The sequence below is a fragment of the Amphibalanus amphitrite genome, unplaced genomic scaffold (genome assembly GCF_019059575.1).
Source record: "Amphibalanus amphitrite isolate SeventyFive unplaced genomic scaffold, NRLGWU_Aamphi_draft 000201F_arrow, whole genome shotgun sequence".
NCBI lineage: Eukaryota > Metazoa > Arthropoda > Thecostraca > Balanomorpha > Balanidae > Amphibalanus > Amphibalanus amphitrite.
In genome coordinates, this window is record NW_024881696.1 from 569,915 (window position 1) to 587,733 (window position 17,819).

The 17,819-nt window shown below is 48.9% G+C and overlaps 1 protein-coding gene across 2 annotated transcripts in view; it reads left to right on the forward strand.

Annotated features, from left to right (window-relative positions):
- The window catches only part of LOC122384885 (pre-piRNA 3'-exonuclease trimmer-like), a 55,957-nt gene that overhangs the window by 14,743 nt on the left and 23,395 nt on the right, over positions 1 to 17,819 (forward strand). For both annotated transcript variants that reach the window (XM_043372690.1, XM_043372689.1), the window contains exon 12: positions 4,386 to 4,474. In XM_043372690.1, the coding sequence (XP_043228625.1) occupies positions 4,386 to 4,474 (89 nt within the window). The remainder of the gene's footprint in view (positions 1 to 4,385; positions 4,475 to 17,819) is intronic.

Below are 17,819 nucleotides of genomic sequence, written 5' to 3' on the forward strand. Positions count from 1 at the left end.
ACTAGGCACTGCATGTCCATGTGCCAGAGTTGGGGTGCCGCTGCACGTGCGCACGTGCAGGGGTCGTTTCCAGATCTCGAGAACGGCTCGACCGATTGCGCTCAAATTTGGTACACAGTTAGGGACCGGTTACTAGGGTGCCGTGCACAAGTCAGTTGGGACCCATTTTGCACGTGCGCACGTGCAGGGTGCCGCTTCCAGATCTCGAGAACGGCTGGGCCGATTGTGCCCAAATTTGGCACATCGCTAGAGACCAGTCAGTAGGGTGCCGTGCACAAGTCAGTTGGAGGTACCCCCTCGAAATTTCGCACGTGCAAGACTCACCCCCTCGCTCGCTCCGTTAGTCGCCCCAAAAGGCGCTATACTGGTTTGATTTAGGCCAAGTAAAGACTCATATGAAAAATAACGAAAACGACACGTGCTGGCGAACTCTCCAATAACTCCCTGTTTCACGATTTAATGAGTAAATAACATGGAACTGCTTATCTTATTACTGACCCTGCACATAAATCTATTAATTTCTTCGCTTTTCTGACATATAAAGGCATAACCTCTTGAAAAATTGCACAACAAGCCTGCTACAACACCACACTCCCGTGTGTCACAATGCTTATCAGCGGCGTTCACTCGGCTTGCTCCTAACTTACGATAATTCTCCCGCTAGATGGCAGGCCTGAGCTCAATGTCGCCAAAAACTGCGAAGACACCAATCCATTATTATCTCATCCATGGGGGGATCGTTGTAAACTGACTCTGTCTGTCAGTGGCGGCAGAAGGATTGGCATTAAACACGGAACAGTCGTCCGCTCCTCAACTCCCCGAAATGGGGCCCGTCACGCAGAATGGACAGTGTTCGGAGGAAAACTGGGGAGAGTATGAAGGCCACAGTGTCATGCCGAATTCCACTTATTTAGCGGTATCACTGGAAGAAATGCTGAGTAAAGGCGTTACTTGACCTAACGTTATGGTGTTCCTAAACACAGATGATAATCATTTCAGCTCAGGCTGACGAGGGCTGTTTGCTTGCTGGCTGTCGCCGTTATGAACGATAAGTCGGATCGATGAAGCGCCATCAAGGCCAGCACGGGCCGTCCGCGCTCAATGGCGTCGTTGTCGCGATCATGTATTCATCGCGACTGTCAGCGGCGTCATGTCATACATTTCGAATGAGCGATTCCAATTCCCGTGCCACCGACGAGACCGATCCATTCCCGTTTCGCCGACGGATCATGTAGTTCCCCTACCTGGGGCGTTGAAGGCTGTGACGGAAGCGCTCTGCGAACACAGAGGTCATGCACGGGTGTGCGGTATAGTTGCGTAGTGCATGGTCATTGACGGTCATATTGGTCACTGTATTGATGATGGTGACAATGACGGATAATCAGACGGACGGTGACGATGACACTGGAAGCGGCGGTCTCCGTAGACAAGCGGCTGGGATTGAGCTTGCTGGTGCTGGTGGTGCCGTTGGCGTTATGTCGGCTATGCGAGCGATCCCCGACCAGGCGTCTGCGCCGTCAGTGTCAGACCTCCGTTCTGACGTATGACCTAGCTCTGAAGAGCGGAACAGATGGCCTGCCAGTCATGGCTGCTCAGGGTGGCGCTTTGCTCACAGATAAGCGCGTTGCCTACATCAGACCGCGATTTCTCATGATGGGGCGTGGTAATGTCGTCTGTAGCGTGATTAGGAGTTTTAACTGCTGCAGGCGTGATCTCTTTTCAGGTAGATCTGCTGTTACTGCTAAGTGTTTTTAACATCAAAAAGATGCTCTTTAACCAACCAGTCGGCCCTATTCTGAGTTTCTATAAACAACATCTAACACTCCTGCCGTTCTCTATGGGTTGTCTGTGGAAGATCACCGTTGATTCATTCCCAGCCTGCAGCCATCCCTGACCCGCCCATGGACGGGCCCAGCTGGCCAGCGCGACAGCCCCTTCCCGTCTCCGGCCGGGGCGTGGATCAAAGCGCCGCGCCCCGGTCGTTAGCAGCGGTCCGGCCCAAACGGCGCTGAGCACACACTCTGTGATGTCGCGCTCGGAGACGGCGACTGTTTGTTGCCACAGCGCGACGACGGCTGCCGCCCCCGCCGCCCCGCCCCCGCCCCCGTCGAAACCGTCGCCGGACCGGGCGGAGGCAGGTTACGGCCCGTTTAACGCGCGTCGAAGGGTGTACGGAAGGTGTGTCGATCGGTAAACGTGTCAAACGATGGGTGATTCATCGGAACAGCGGTGATATTGCTGGACAGAGCTTGAATTTGAGTTTCGTAAGGATTTTTCTACAGACATTGAAGTTGTACAATGTGCTACCTCAAAAATAGCAGCCGTCCTTCGTTATGACTGGAGGACTTCTTCCAATTCATATGGACACGGACACTGAGTTCTCATCCAGCCACGTCCGATCCAGCACCCGTCCTCTCCACCGGCGGCAGCCTCAGTGCTCAGTGCTCCGGGCGCGATCTGTGCTGGACGCAGAGTGGGGCCGGCGCGGCCAGGGCCGATCCGTTATTTTTGGGTCAGCTCGCCGGCGGCTGGCAGCTCGGCCCGGGGCGAGCGCCAGCGCCGCCGGCGCCAGAGAATGTCCGGTGTCACCGAGACGTCGGTGCCGCCGCCGAGACGGCCGCGTCGATGGTCCGCGTGATAGTCGACAAATGATGCGCTCTGCGCGGCAGGGCTGGCGCACAGACGGTAGATACGTGCAGAGTAAAGACGGTGGAGAGATGAAGGAGATACGCGACTGGGTGGGTTGCTGGTTCAAGGGACGAATCACATACTCTGTGACGGGCTTTGATAGCTGCAGGGCGATGTCACTGCGCTCACTGTTATGTGAAGGACGCGGGGATGACAATAACTGTCTCAGTATGAATGCAGACTGAGCGCAGTGGTCACGCTTTCCGGATAAGATAGGCCGTCGATGTGCTGCGGCGCTTGGAAAGCTGCCCGGCGCAGTTTTTGTGACGCCCGGCCTGCCAGGTCGGGTCGTGCTAAAGCTCTGCTATCTGCTCACGGGGTCATTCGAGGTTACGATCTGTGTTGTCGCAGGCTGTTTGTTGGACTCCTTTGCTATCTAAATGTGAGTGAAGATTGTTTTTGTTTAGTTTTTCCATCCATCGGGAATTAGTCTTGCTGTTCCTGGTAAATGAAGAAGGTTTGTTTGTCCGTTTCTCTGGGAAAAGATGTATGATTGTGCTTCAACTAGCACCACTGAAGCGTTTTCCCTGTTAACATATTCAACAAGATATTGTCTCTTGCCTAACCAATTTGTGCATCATGATTATTGAAACCACTCAAACGCTGCTTTTAAAATGCTTAGTATCATGTATCAAAATTTTCAGGCTGCTAGATCACATATCGTTTTATCAAGTCCTATCTAAAATGGGTCTCTTCCTACCTAATCTTCGTGGATGAATGGAAAGCAATCGCAAACGATGTTCAGTTCACATCCCTGTCTCTTGCAGTGCTGTAACGAAATCTGTCAGAACCAAGGCACTGCGTTTGTCACCAACCATGGCTCATAGCTAAGAGATTCAGTGTCATATGTCGTCCAGCTGCGATGATATAACGGCAACAGGTGACCGTCAGGCTCCCTGCGGCCGCCCTGGTTACATATATGACGTCAAAGCTGCCAGACGCTGCCAAAAGGGCTGCCAGATGTAGTCTGCGCCACTGCTGAGGTGGGCACGAAAAAAAAAAAACACAGTGACAAAGCTGCGAGTGGTGTCAGCATAATCTCCCCAGTAACAAACATGACACCGTTTCTTTTAGTTTTATTGTAACTACGAAAGCGGCCTGTTTCGATGAGTCAGAGCTCGTCTATCCCGATGGTGTATATTTGGTATTTCTAACTTGGGCCATTTCATCCAGTTTGATAGCTCAAACAGCCGCTATTCACTTGCCTTACTTTCGTCATTATGGCTCCAAGGACACGCCTGTTTCTCTTCCTTTCTCAGTGCATACACTTTTACCCCTTTCAGTTTGTACGGAACCTGTGTGTAGTTACCCAATCCGGGTCGCCTGAAGCAGTGCCGTCTTCATCTTCCCGCTCCCCTGGCTCCTTTGCTCTGACCCTGCCCCCTCTGCTTCGCTGCATTTCTACCGATCTCTCCTATAGCTCCACCGACCTTCATTGCGGTCAATCAGACCGCAATTCTACTAGTTTCTACCAGCGCTCTGTCCGTGGGGATGACCGGCCCTCCCCATTGACTCCCTCCCGTCCCACTCCCTCCCTGTGTCGTCAGGTGGTCCAGCTGCTGTCCCAGTACGGCGCTGTGGCCGGCCCTCCCCACTGACTCCCTCCCTCCCTCCCTCCCCACTCACTCACTTCCCGTGTCGTCAGGTGGTCCTGACTCCCTCCTCCCCACTGACTCCCTCCCTCCCCGTGTCGTCAGGTGGTGCAGCTTCTTTCCCAGTACGGCGCGGTCGATGTCCGACCCTTCTCGTCACACCAGGCGCTAGTGGCTGTAGGGAACTTCAGATGGTGAGTAGCGAATCGGACCAACTTCTTCCCGTCTCCATCGCTAGGGAGCTGGATAGTGTAGTGTGAAAAGAACACTTGATCAGGATCCGCACTTCTGACCTCAACTACCCGGGTCAAATGATAAAATCGTTTGATATTTAAAAAGACAATCAACACAGACCACGCTTTCACCCGACACAAGACATGGTTGAGTTGTGTCTCGAGCGCAATATAACGTAAAGCTTGTGACGTTATTTATTTTTTACATGCTGCGGTTTGCGCTCACCCAGCTAATTTGCGCTTAAAAATCATTAGGCCTGCTTCACCGAGGTTCTGATTTGTTCCTTTCTTTGTCCTTTTCGCTGGTCTTTTACTTTGCTGGATTCTGCGCATAGGGATTCCGCTTGCATGACGTTGTGTCTCCGCCATCTCATTACGTTTCATGTTATATTCGTGTTGGAAGGAGGAACATAATGGCGTGTTGCCAACCCTTGTAAGCGCGATATAAATCTGAACTGAATGTCGGAGACTGCTTAGATTTGAGCCTTCTGGAAACCGAATTAGATAGGCGAGCTTTGTTGATTCGTTGCTATTTAGCATTTATTGATGTCATTTTGGGGTTACTGGGTACAAACTCTAATGCCAGTAGACAAATTAACGTCAGATTAGTGTGGTTTTCGGGAGACCTTCAGATTTATGCTGCAATTAATTGTTTAGACACCTTGAACTTTATCCCATTCGGATCATGTGGCAAACGTATTTGACTTCTGTTTACTGTAATGCCTCTGAAAGTAATAAATTCGAAATTTTTATTATTGTTTCTTTTCGTTTTCATGTTACCGTTTTGGCGTGGATGCTTTAGCGTTTGTCCTAAGAAAAGTTCAAAAGTATTGCTTTTCCCCCCGAATTTCACAAATAATGGGATTGAAAGTATCGCGTTACTTGTTCACTACGTACGTTGAAGTTAGTATAAGCTGCACTATTGAAGTGCGCAGGTGTCTGACAACCGTGGTTTCCTCCTGAATGAGTATAAGAACGCTCAATGCTGTCAGTGTATTGAAGTGCTGAAGCTCATACTAAGGCTAGAGCGCAGTCCAATTCTCTGTTCGACGAGACTTTGTGTTTATACAGTTTTTGTCCGCTCTGAAAATCTGCCTTCTGGGGCCATGTTACTGTCAGGTGATCTCCTGGGGTCAATGCCTTCAAATGCCTGAGCTCAGCAAGCCCAGGCAGGAATTTTGTTTCATCAGACAACTGAACAGGATAATGATTAACAAGTGTGGCACATGTCTGTATTTGCTTTGGTCGAACTTCTCTCCAAAATGTCAACGCTCGCCAAAAACATCTTCAACGACACCATGGTCTGTGTCCAGGTCAGGTGACGCCTGCTGAACTCGTTTACCAGCTGTCAGCAGCTTGGCCAGCCGTTTAAATAAAACATGTATCTGCTGGAACTATCACACAGAAATTCAACTCCCAAAGAGCGCCTACTTCCACATGGGCGCGTCAGAATGCAGGACGATTTCCTTGGAAAGCCAGCTGTTACCACTTTTCCGGCCAAGTCACGCGCTTGGCTAGCTGCGAGCACCGTTACTTCATTGCGGCGCGGCGGCTGAGGCCGTGGAGATGGCTGTGACGGGCTATGACATAGCCAGACTTTTAGTGACGTCATTGGGACACGACCTCAGGTGCGGCCACCGCTCAGAGACAGTGGTGGCACGCCTGTTTTCTTTGCGCCGCCGGCTCGCTGAGGAACGGTGCGGCGCTCGGCAGAAATAGGCAGGGCGCGGCGCGGCCGACGGCCGGTGCCAGTGGCGCGCTATTTTGGCGCGACCGTGACGTCGTGCGTGACGAGGCCGCGGCGCCGATGCGTCAACAACAGGGCTTTTGTCGTGCGCGAGATGCCGACGTTATGTCATGTCCTGTTTGGCCTGGTGGCCACCAGGGGCGCTGCTGTGCCGCTGTGTGCGGTCGACAGGTGAACGATCATGATTGAACACCGAGTGGCACGCTGCGATCTGTGTTTTTTTTGGGGGGGGGGGGTGATTTTCGGTTGGTAGTTTTTTCGTTTACTAGGCTAGTGAGGTGGGGGTCAGCGGCGCAAAACTAGAATCCAGCTGAATGCAACGAAAAAAAACGAGGGTTTGTGGAAGTGATGAAGGTTACGCTTATTGTTTTTGCCCCGACGTTTTGACGGAAAAGTTTGTACAGCCTGTGTGTTGTGCGTTTGGCGCCCACAGCTGTGTTTGGCCAGGCTCGCTATTTTCATTGGAGTGGAGTGTTGTAGTCACTGACGAAGTAAAGTCAAAACGCACTCGTACCTCGCAGCCTGTATCTCGGAATCATGTTGAAATCAGCATTTCTTTCCCAGACAGTCCCTTTGATCACACCTTCGGCAACTATAACAAGATCCATCGCTCAACGCATCTCTATTGAGACCTCGCAAAGGATAGAATCTGAACAAAGAATCAAACAGATCCATGTTGCTGAGTGCCGACAGCCTTTGGGAACCATCCCCTCCCATCCCCCGCGTATCAATCAGCTGCAGCTGAGCCGGCGGCGGTGGCGGGCCGTGGGGGTCTCTGTGCGTTCAGTGGTGCCGCCCCAGTCAGCGGGGCGCCGGGCGGTGTGGCCGGTGGCGGTGGGCGCGGACAGGTGGGCTTGCTCGGCGTCCCACGGCGCCGCCGACACAGCCGAGCGCTCCGTAGTCGTCCCCGTCCGTCCCCGCCCGTCTCCGCCCGTCTCCGCCCGTCCCCGCTGCGGCTGTGACTGCTATTTCGGCCGGCGGGTCCCGGGTGTTCAGTGATGAGGCACATTCGGGTAGGGAGAATGAATTGGAGAGGCGTTTGTCCGACGCACGCGGCAGTGCTGTAGGATGTCGAGATTTATCGAGAGGACAGCCAATGGGCGTGTTACCGAAAGCCTGCTGTATTGCCTAACGTTTTTAGAGTTTTATTTAAATTAAGTAACGCGAGACAAGGGTTATTTTCTTCCTCATATCGTCCGCAACACTGCTTAGCACCGTTACTGCGTTTTTGCTCCGTTTTTACCGTACGTTTGGCGGTTCTTAGCTTCTCTCTAAACACTTCAGTTACATAGCGCATTGTTTTAAAACGTTTTTGTTCCATGCGAATGAACTGTTGAACAAGTTTTTTCCTTCGGCTTATAGTTAAGGTTTACTTTCCGAATTCTGGAAGTGACATGGACTGTCAGCTCCTCGGTTTTCCCCTAGTCATCTTGTTCTGAGCGGTGAATCGTCTCAGCGAAGAAAAGTCTGTTGTTTTTACCGCTGTTGTTCGTCACCTGTCTGAGTTGTTTTTCCCTTTTGTGCAGTTTCTCTTCCTATTCTTCGTCATTCCAACGGCTAACTCTTTCTTAGCAGACTGCGCAATTTGTACAGTATGCATTATAATCGTTGTCGTCGTCCAGTTCCATAGTCCAGTTTCTTTACCATCCCATCTTCCAGCCAACACTGTTGGCATCTTCGACCGTTCCTCCCCCTTCACTCGACGACCACGTTTGTTCGGATCTCAAACCCTCCGGGGTGGGACTGTTTACGTCTTTTCTTTGACGATTAGAGGATGCCCTCGGCTGTGCCAAGAGCACCGGTCGCCGGCCAGGATAAACCCTGAGATGCTGAGTGCCGGAGAGTGGCACATGCAATAAACCGCCCCTCAGCCGCGGGGGCAGCAGCTGCTGGACGCTGCACCTGACATCGAGATGCGCTCAGGCTCTGTCTGTCTGTCTGTCTGTCTGTCTGTCTGTCTGTCTGTCTGTCTGTGTCTGTCTGTGTCTGTCTGTGTCTGTCTGTCTGTCTGTCTGTCTGTCTGTCTGTCTGTCGGTCGGTCGGTCGGTCGGTCGGTCGGTCGGTCGGTCGGTCGGTCGGTCGGTCGGTCGGTCGGTCGGTCGGTCGGTCGGTCGGTCGGTCGGTCGGTCGGTCGGTCGGTCGGTCGGTCGGTCGGTCGGTCGGTCGGTCGGTCGGTCGGTCGGTCGGTCGGTCGGTCGGTCGGTCGGTCGGTCGGTCGGTCGGTCGGTCGGTCGGTCGGTCGGTCGGTCGGTCGGTCGGTCGGTCGGTCGGTCGGTCGGTCGGTCGGTCGGTCGGTCGGTCGGTCGGTCGGTCGGTCGGCCGCAGGGATTATCGCTGCGTTTACTCAGTGTTTCCGCATGGAACTTGTACTGACTCGAGCGGTGGACGAAGGTGACGATTGATGAGGGCCTGGTCGCTATCATCGTTGCCCGCAGCAACGCCTTGACTCATCCCTCGTCAATTTCGTGCTATGGCTGGTCATTCTTCAGGAATTTCGGCGACTAGCGGGCCAGCGGCTATCGTCTTCGTCAAAGCAACAAAAAAAAAAAATGAGAAAGTACATATTATGATAGCCTGTGAGTATTCGTTTAGTTTGATTATTTCCAGCTGAGCGGTGTCGTAAACTGTTCTCTGTGCAGCCAGACAAGCAGACTTGTAAACGACTCAAATTTTTTTTGAGTCGATTCTTTGTTTGAGTCTGGAAATTTGAATCGATTCATCAAACGACTCATGATGTAAAATTTAATTGATTCGAATCAACTCATGACTCATCAAGTTCCTCGATAAAATGATTCGAATCAACTCATGACTCGAGCAACTAGCCAACGGAATGATTCGAATCAACTCATGACTCACACATTTTGATGAATTGATTCAAATCAACTCATGACTCACACGACATTTTTATTGAACTTATTTCATTCAACCCATGACTCACTATAGGCATTTGTTGATTATTTGACTCAAAGCTATGATAAAATGAATATGCCGCATACCACAATTGTATTAAGCAGCATAGTAGCCTTGACCAAAGATTCAAGCAGCTACCTAGTAGGACTAGGTACATAGGTACCTACTTTGGCAAACATGGTTGATGCAGTTTCCAGTTCCTAAGTCCCAATTCCACTTTTGAATTCTAATATTCCTGCAGATTGGGCTACCTATTCTGTAGCATACTGGTCACTGGTCAGTCTTGCTTCTATTTTATCTTGTCACCTACAACAAAGCAAACAAGTTCTAACTGCAAGCAGTCCAGAAAATACTTCAAATGTTTGTACACATCACTTCCATTTAGTTTGCTGTACACACCCAACAATATTTTGGGCTGTAGAAATCAAATACCAATAACATATGAGGTAAGTATGACTGAAATCCATTTATAATGGACACAAATCCAATTGAAGCAAGGCTGACCAGTTGCAAATCTTACCTGCCTTTTCAAAGACATTGACATACCAATTACCAAAGTCACTGTGCCCACCGGAAATCGCAGTTCATGTCTGATACCCATGGCCTTGGTTTGATATTTAAATGCATTTCATAACTCAATCAGCTTTGAAATTATTTCTATCTGTATGAAATGAATCTAAGGCATTCTCCAGAAGCCGTGATATTGAACAGATTTTTAGCCAACTGGCGCCGCATGGTGGCGCTAGCAGAGCGTATAACACTAGCGCTCTACTAGCGCCATCATACGGCAACAGCTGGCAAATAACTGAGTCAATACCAATGCCATTCTCCAAGGCCAATGATTCCGTGTTGATATGAAAACGGCGCATTTGAGCGTCATATATGCTAAGCCTTACTCACGCTAATCTACTGCATAATCTACTGCTACTGCTAATCTACTACATACGACGGACATATCACAGTACAGGACACGACACGACTGGAGACATTGCAAAACAGAGCGGCTAGACTGACGACAGGAGCACTCTTTAGAACACCCTCCGACAAATTACGACTCGAGACAGGATGGGACAGACTAACGACAAGAAGACGCATTCATAGATTGTCACTATATCACAAACTCGTTAAATCGAAACCAATTTTACCGAAGTACATACAAGAACTTATAACAAACACAAGGGTGACAGACACACAGCTGGTTTTAAGAAATGCCCATGACCACACGATCCAACGTCCGAAAACATCATCATATCAACGATCATTCTTTATCACCACAAGCAAAGAGTACAACGAACTACCGGCAACATTTAAATCCTTATCCACAGTAGAATTCAAAAAACACATTGTACACCATATTGGCTCCCCCCAGCCACCAAAATACTACTCGTTTGGGTCAAAGACAGGCAACATCCTACATTCGCGACTAAGAAATGGAATGTCCGATTTAAATTCACAACAATTTAACATTCAAAAACAAGATTCTCCGGCATGCCCTTGTGGTCACAGCATAGAAAGCGTTCGTCATTTCATCACAGCATGTCCATTGTTTTTACCTCAAAGACGCATCCTTTACCAAAAAGTATCGCAAACACTCCATACTAACTTTCATGAATACCAAACTAATAAAAAATTGAAATCCTTCTTCATGGCACCAACCTAAATAGTGGCGACGGCCGGGCGGTGGCTCAACACTTCCAAACGTTCTTACTTAATTCTGGGCGCTTTACAATCCCAACACTCTGACTATTTAATGACGAGGCGGGATGGGCGTGTCTCGGTGGGGTGGCGTCGGCAACGGGGCTCTCTGGACAACCTCTAATGCGCGACGCGTTCGGCTTGGTGGCGGCGACCGGCGCACAGTGGGCCGGGCGGCCGCCAGGAGCGCTGGAAATTATTTGCGCTCGAGTTATCGTTCAACTGACTGTGAAAACATTTCATTTACAACGTTTAGCGAGATACCACACCAATAAGATGTAAATTCAAGACTTCTAATACCATGCATGCATGCATGTTGCAATTTGCATACACTGCACTTAGTTTACTGAGGAGTTCAAAAGGCGTCATTCCTGGTAAGATTTTAACACACTTCCCGGCACTCACAGTTTCTCCATTAATGACCGACACATGAATTGGTCAAGGATACAATCTTCTCTCTCTCTCTCTCTCTCTCTCTCTCTCTCTCTCTCTCTCTCTCTCTCTCTCTCTCTCTCTCTCTCTCTCTCTCTCTCTCTCTCTCTCTCTCTCTCTCTCTCTCTCTCTCTCTCTCTCTCTGTCTCTCTGTCTCTCTGTCTCTCTGTCTCTCTGTCTCTCTGTCTCTCTGTCTCTCTGTCTCTCTGTCTCTCTGTCTCTCTGTCTCTCTGTCTCTCTGTCTCTCTGTCTCTCTGTCTCTCTGTCTCTCTGTCTCTCTGTCTCTCTGTCTCCTCTGTCTCCCTGTCTCCCTGTCTCCCTGTCTCCTCTCTCCTCTCTCTCTCTCTCTCTCTCTCTCTCTCTCTCTCTCTCTCTCTCTCTCTCTCTCTCTCTCTCTCTCTCTCTCTCTCTCTCTCTCCCTCTCTCCCTCTCTCCCTCTCCCTCACTCACTCTCTCCCTCTCTCCCCTCTCCCTCTCCCTCACTCCCTCACTCCCTCTCTCCCTCTCCCTCGCTCCCTCTCCCTCTCCCTCTCCCCTCCCTCTCCCTCTCCCTCACTCCCTCTCCCTCCCTCCCTCTCCCTCTCCCTCTCCCTCACTCCCTCTCCCTCTCCCTCACTCCCTCACTCCCTCTCCCTCCCTCCCTCTCCCTCTCCCTCACTCCCCTCTCCCTCTCCCTCACTCCCTCCCTCTCTCCCTCTCTCCCTCCCTCTCCCTCTCTCCCTCCCTCTCTCTCTCCCTCCCTCCCTCTCCCTCTCCCCCTCCCTCACTCACTCCCTCTCTCTCCCTCTCCCTCTCTCTCTCCCTCTCCCTCCCTCTCTCCCTCTCTCTCCCTCTCTCTCTCTCCCTCCGTCTCCCCCTCCCTCTCCCCATCTCTCTCCCTCCCTCCCTCCCCCTCTCTCTCCCTCCCATCCTCCTCCCTCTCCACATCTTCGTCCTCTTTCCATTATTCCCAACTCAGACATCATTACAAACAAGCATGTTCCATCATTGTATTAATCACTGTCATCAGTGTCATAGTGAGATGAACATGTTTCATCCGATGATGATGCCTCACCAGTCGTCGAAGCAGTCACGCAGGGCTGCCGTAAAAGTGCAACGACATCTGAATGGAGCGACTTCTTACGAACCATAGCCCTTCCCTTCTGTACGAATCTCTGCATCGATATCAATGGGTCGCTGGTAACCAACAAAAGATGAAACTGATCAAACATAGTATGCTCCCTGCAATCTTTACGGCTGTGGTCCTCTCGATACGACCTGATGTACTTATTCAAGCCTTCTTGCGCCTCTTCGCTCATTTTACCGATAGGTAAAATCATTTTTCCTGTGACTACGGGGCCATGAATCAGGATTTTATGCACCGAAGGTGGCATCGGGTACCAATCGTATAGGGATACGTACATATCGGCGGTCTCACTGCAAAATTCACTGAACCTTGGCCCGTTTATCTCAAATCCAGAGGCCAGTGCTTGCAAAATCACTCCGAATCTGTGGATAAGTGTTTCAGACACTCCTGTAACCTCGGCGAACATGGCTTCGTCAGAGAAGGCCCTTCGGGCCGTGTTCCCATCGTTGCTTGAGCCGGCCCCACCTTGTCTGGGTTCGTCCACATAGAGATTCATTTTTTCTCTGAACTCGGTTTGCATGGCTTTCTTCCGCTCACTCACTAATGTCTTTTCCTCTTCTGAACGAACTATACGCTTCTTTACATCCATCTTGTATCCAATGTGAATCACGCACTCAAAAAATCGAATCCAAGCGTGTAGCGTACTTAATCCATATTTTAACCCCTCCTCAGACACCTCACGCCCTCTCACTGCTTCCAAGTTGTTAACCCCAGCTGGTCCAACACCACATAGCTGGCAAACCTGTGATGAGGTCTCGGTGAGTGCATTGACAACCTTGTTATCAATCATGGAGAGCTGTAAGTCGTAAGTTACGATAACTTGGTGCCCGTTTGTTGTTGTTATTTGATGGTCAGAGAGTGAACGTATTTGTTCCATCCAAAACTTTTCTTCTTGGCGGCTTTTCTCGGGTGTTTCTTTTACATATTCAAGTTTCATTGGTCGACAAAAACGCACCGATGCTGGTGTGGGATTTTGCCAGATGATTTTGTCCCCTGAGGCGATTTGAAGGGGCACCAGAGTAGTGGAGAGAAGCTGTGCCTCTCGCTTTGTCGCGTCTTTCTGTTTGTACAAGCTCTGTCCACTAGTACCGTCGAAGCCCCACTTGCACTTCATGGTCACGCTCAACGGCATCTCACTTGCAATCTGGTCGATGACGTCTGACTGATGTTTCATGATACGCTCTGCAGTGTGATTTAGGAGGGACTGTAATGGCACGACCGCTTTAAAATCTTCAACTGTGATTCCATCCGGATAGCACTCTTGTTTGGCTTCTCTTACTACGTTATATGGAGGGAAAATATCTGCATTTTGCCCCTTCGCCCGTGTGCGATCGGTCTGCCAGGTATTCTTTGAGTGTTTGGCCTCTATGAAAACGTCAAGTGCCTGTTCAGATGTATACATTTGTGGGGCACTTGTGGGCTTCTTCAACATGTTCCTTACTTTGGTGGGCCGGTCTGGTGATTCAGTGATGTACTTCAGGACGTACGCGAGGTCAGTATTACCGTCTGAACTGGCCCTCGAACGAGCGGCATCTAGCAGCTCGTCCGAGCTGCGCCCCCTCAAACTGGACAGCCGAGCACGCTTGCTACTTGGAGCCAGAGTTTCGTAGTCTCGTGACGGGCGACCTGGCCCCCTGCTTGTTGATGGCTCATCTTTGCCTGGCTCGGACTGCACAGGCAGGGGGAACGCTCCGTCCAGCCAACGCCCATGCCTCTGCAAGAAGATGCTCAACACCCTGCAGCTAGCGCCCCAACGACGCCTCAAAACTTTCAAAAATGACACTACCGAGAGGCGGCATTTTTCTTGTTTCACTGCGCAGAAGTCCGCGTTCGTTGCTAATTCAATAAACCCTACTATATTCTCGGGTTTTACCTTTGTGATTCCACCGTTCCTTTGCGCAAATTCAAAAAGCTGACGCCGCGAAAGCATGTCTGCCTTCCTCAAACTTGCGCTGCACTCTATCAGCCTTTGCGATATAAACAAACCAAGCCAAACCTTTCCATCACAATAATGGAACAAATCGCACCAAATTTGAAACCAATATGCCTCGAAATATTGCTAAATTTTGCAGTATTTAATCATATTTGTATTATTCGATTTCAAATGCAGCTTAATGAATAAATACAAAATGCAAATACTTCAAATCCCAAGTTAACTTTCACCAATGCGATCCGTCTTGTTACGTTATTGCTGGATGTTCCCACCCTGCTGCTCCGGTCACGGCCTCGGTCCCGGTACGGTCTAGGTCAAATTCACCTGGGTCAAGGTCACGCAACAACAGCTGTTATACCTACGGTTTTGGTTGAAAACGACAGATTAATTTTTGATCGTTCACCATTCCTTTGCATCCGCTACGATTTTGTTGGCCTGGCTATCCATTCTGCGTCAAATTTTATCCTTTATTTCCACGGCTAACTCTACGTTAACTGGACTCAACGCTAACTGGGCAGCTAACTGGACTCAACGCTAACTGGACAGCTAACTGGACTCATTTTAGTCAGACTCAGAGTCGAGTCAAATTTAACTCATGACCCATGAGTCGAGCAGAAGCCTGATAGGGTCGCCGCACTTCAGACGTAGTGGTAGGCTGGGTTGTGCTCGACTCATTTTTTTGGGCTGACTCGACTCTGACTTATGTGAAATCCTAGGTGACTTAACTCTGACTCGACTCACCACTGAAATTTTATTGATTGACTCAGCTCTGACTCAACTCAAGTTACAAATTTATTAGCCTAACTCAACTATGATTCAACTCATTTGAGTCAAAATGAGTCAGAGTTGAGTCAAATATGACTCATGACTCATGAAAATTTGCCTCATTTTACCAAAAGTTGTTGAACGGGGGGGGGAGGGGGGCAGTGTGGTCGAATATAGCTCTGAACATGTGTTCTGTCCACGTAACGCTACAGGTAAAGGTGAAATGTTAATGTTTTCTCATCAGCAAAATCAGTGACTCAACTTTGACTCAAGCCGTATCTAGTTGACTCGACTCTGACTCAAATGATCATCAGTGTGACTCAATTCTGACTTGACTCACATTCTTGATTTTTACGGCTGACTCAACTCTGAATCGACTCATTTGAGTCAGAATCGAGTCAAATTTGACTCATGACTCATGAGTCAAGCACAACCCTGGCTGGTAGGCTAGACTGCCGTATCAGCGAGCCTAAGGACCATTCAGTATAAAGAGGGTCGGAAGCAGTAGTGGGTCTAACCAGCTCGCCGACGAGCAGTCTAACATAGCACTAAGTCTGAAGGGAGGTGTAGCTATCATTTGACCCGGCTAACCACAGCATGAGCCATGAATGCCTTCTGAGACTTTAACTTTTCAAAGTTGTACAGATTTGCGAAAAAAGAGCGGATTTTTATCGATGAGATGTCGAAATTGGAGGTACCTGTTATTTTTGGAGTCGAACAAAGTTATTGCTAGGGAAGTCGACCATTTTCTCCATTGCGCACGCATTGTGTCAAAACGGTGAAAGATATCGACTTCAAACCTTCGCCATCGTGTCCCATGGTCACTTTTATGTGCGTTTGGATGGCATATCTGTAACTGGCGCGCTGAGAGTGCCGGAAGTCCGTAGGTTCAAGCCCAACTGCGGCGACGGGTAAAATAAAAATATCCAAAACAGATTGTATGTTGTGATTATCTACGTTTCTACGCTCCCTATAGGTGCCAATAATACTGCACTGCAGTTCCTCGCTGTGTTGTCCAGAATGAGCATTATTAAGCGACGGACACTTCTCAAAAATAGCGCCGGACGCTGAACCTCTTATGACGTCATAACTTCGCAACCTGACTTGACCCGGTCAAGTTTCGTTTATCAAACTATGACCAATACTTGCCTCAACATCTGTGGGAAGTTTTATTACGACCCATCAAACAATGTAGGTACCACCGGCAGAAAGCCTCCTCAGGCATTAGCACATACTTCGTGAACATACGGCCGAAGGCTGTACCTACATACCTCTTATGACGTCATAATTCCATAACTTGACATGATCCGTTTAACTTTTTAACCAAATATGCGCAAAAGGTGCCCAAAAAGGTATCGCAAATTTCAGTGTGCTGCACATCCCCGCTTTTGCACCATCGCGAGAACAAAGCCTCGTGTTGACCCTCCCCTGCCTGTTAGAGGATATAGAACCCCTCATATTGAAGGCTATATTTCTAAAACTAGCAGGGAAAAGCATAAAAAATCGACTACGGTTGGAAAGTACAACACTAGGCTAATCTTATTATGCCGTCAGAATTAGGTGCCCGAAATCACATGTTTGAAAAATATAATTCAAGGTATCCTGAGAATTTCCTCTAATATTTTTGAAACCTGCTGCAAGCTCACCATATATAGGATCAAACGAGTGATTCCAATGAAGTTGGTTATGAATACGATCACAACATGCCCCGGTAGAAGGTATTGTAAAGTTCAGAGCGCTGGGCATCCCCGTTTTTGCACTGTCGCGAAAATAAGGTTTCACATCGACCCTCCCCTGACTGTTGTAGGATATAGAACCCCTCATATTGAAGGCTATATTTCTTAAACTAGCAGGGAAAAGCAGAAAAATCGACTACCGTTGGAAAATACAACACTAGCCCAATCTTATTATGCCGTCATAATTAGGTGCCCGAAATCACATGTTTGAAAAAAAATGTAACTCAATGTATCCTTAGTATTTCCTCTAATATTTTTGAACATGCTGCAAGCTCACTTTTATAGGGTCAAGTGAGTGATCCCAATGAATTCGGTTATGAATACGATCACAACATGCCCCTGTAGAAGGTATTGTAAAGTTCAGCGCGCTGGGCATCCCCGTTTTTGCACTATCGCGAAAATAAGGCTTCGCATCGACCCTCCCCTGCCTGTTGTAGGATATAGAACCCCTCATATTGAAGGATATATTTCTTAAACTAGCAGGGAAAAGCATACAAAATCGACTACGGTTGGAAAGTGTAACACTAGCCCAATCTTTTTATACCGTCAAAATTAGGTGCCCGAAGTTACATTTTTATAAACGTATAATTTAATACATCTTTAATATTTCCTCTAATATTTTTGAAACCTGCTGCAAGCTTACTATATATAGGATCAAGTGAGTGATCCCAATGAATTCGGTTATGAATACGATCACAATATGCCCCTGTAGAAGGTATTGTAAAGTTCAGAGCGCTGGGCATCCCCGTTTTTGCACTGTCGCGAAAATAAGGTTTCGCATGGACCCTCCCCTGCCTGTTGTAGGATATAGAAACCCTCATATTGAAGGCTATATTTCTTAAACTAGCAGGGAAAAGCAGAAAAAATCGACTACGGTTGGAAAGTACAACACTAGCCCAATCTTACTATGCCGTCATAATTAGGTGCCCGAAATCACATGTTTGAAAGAAATGTAACTCAAT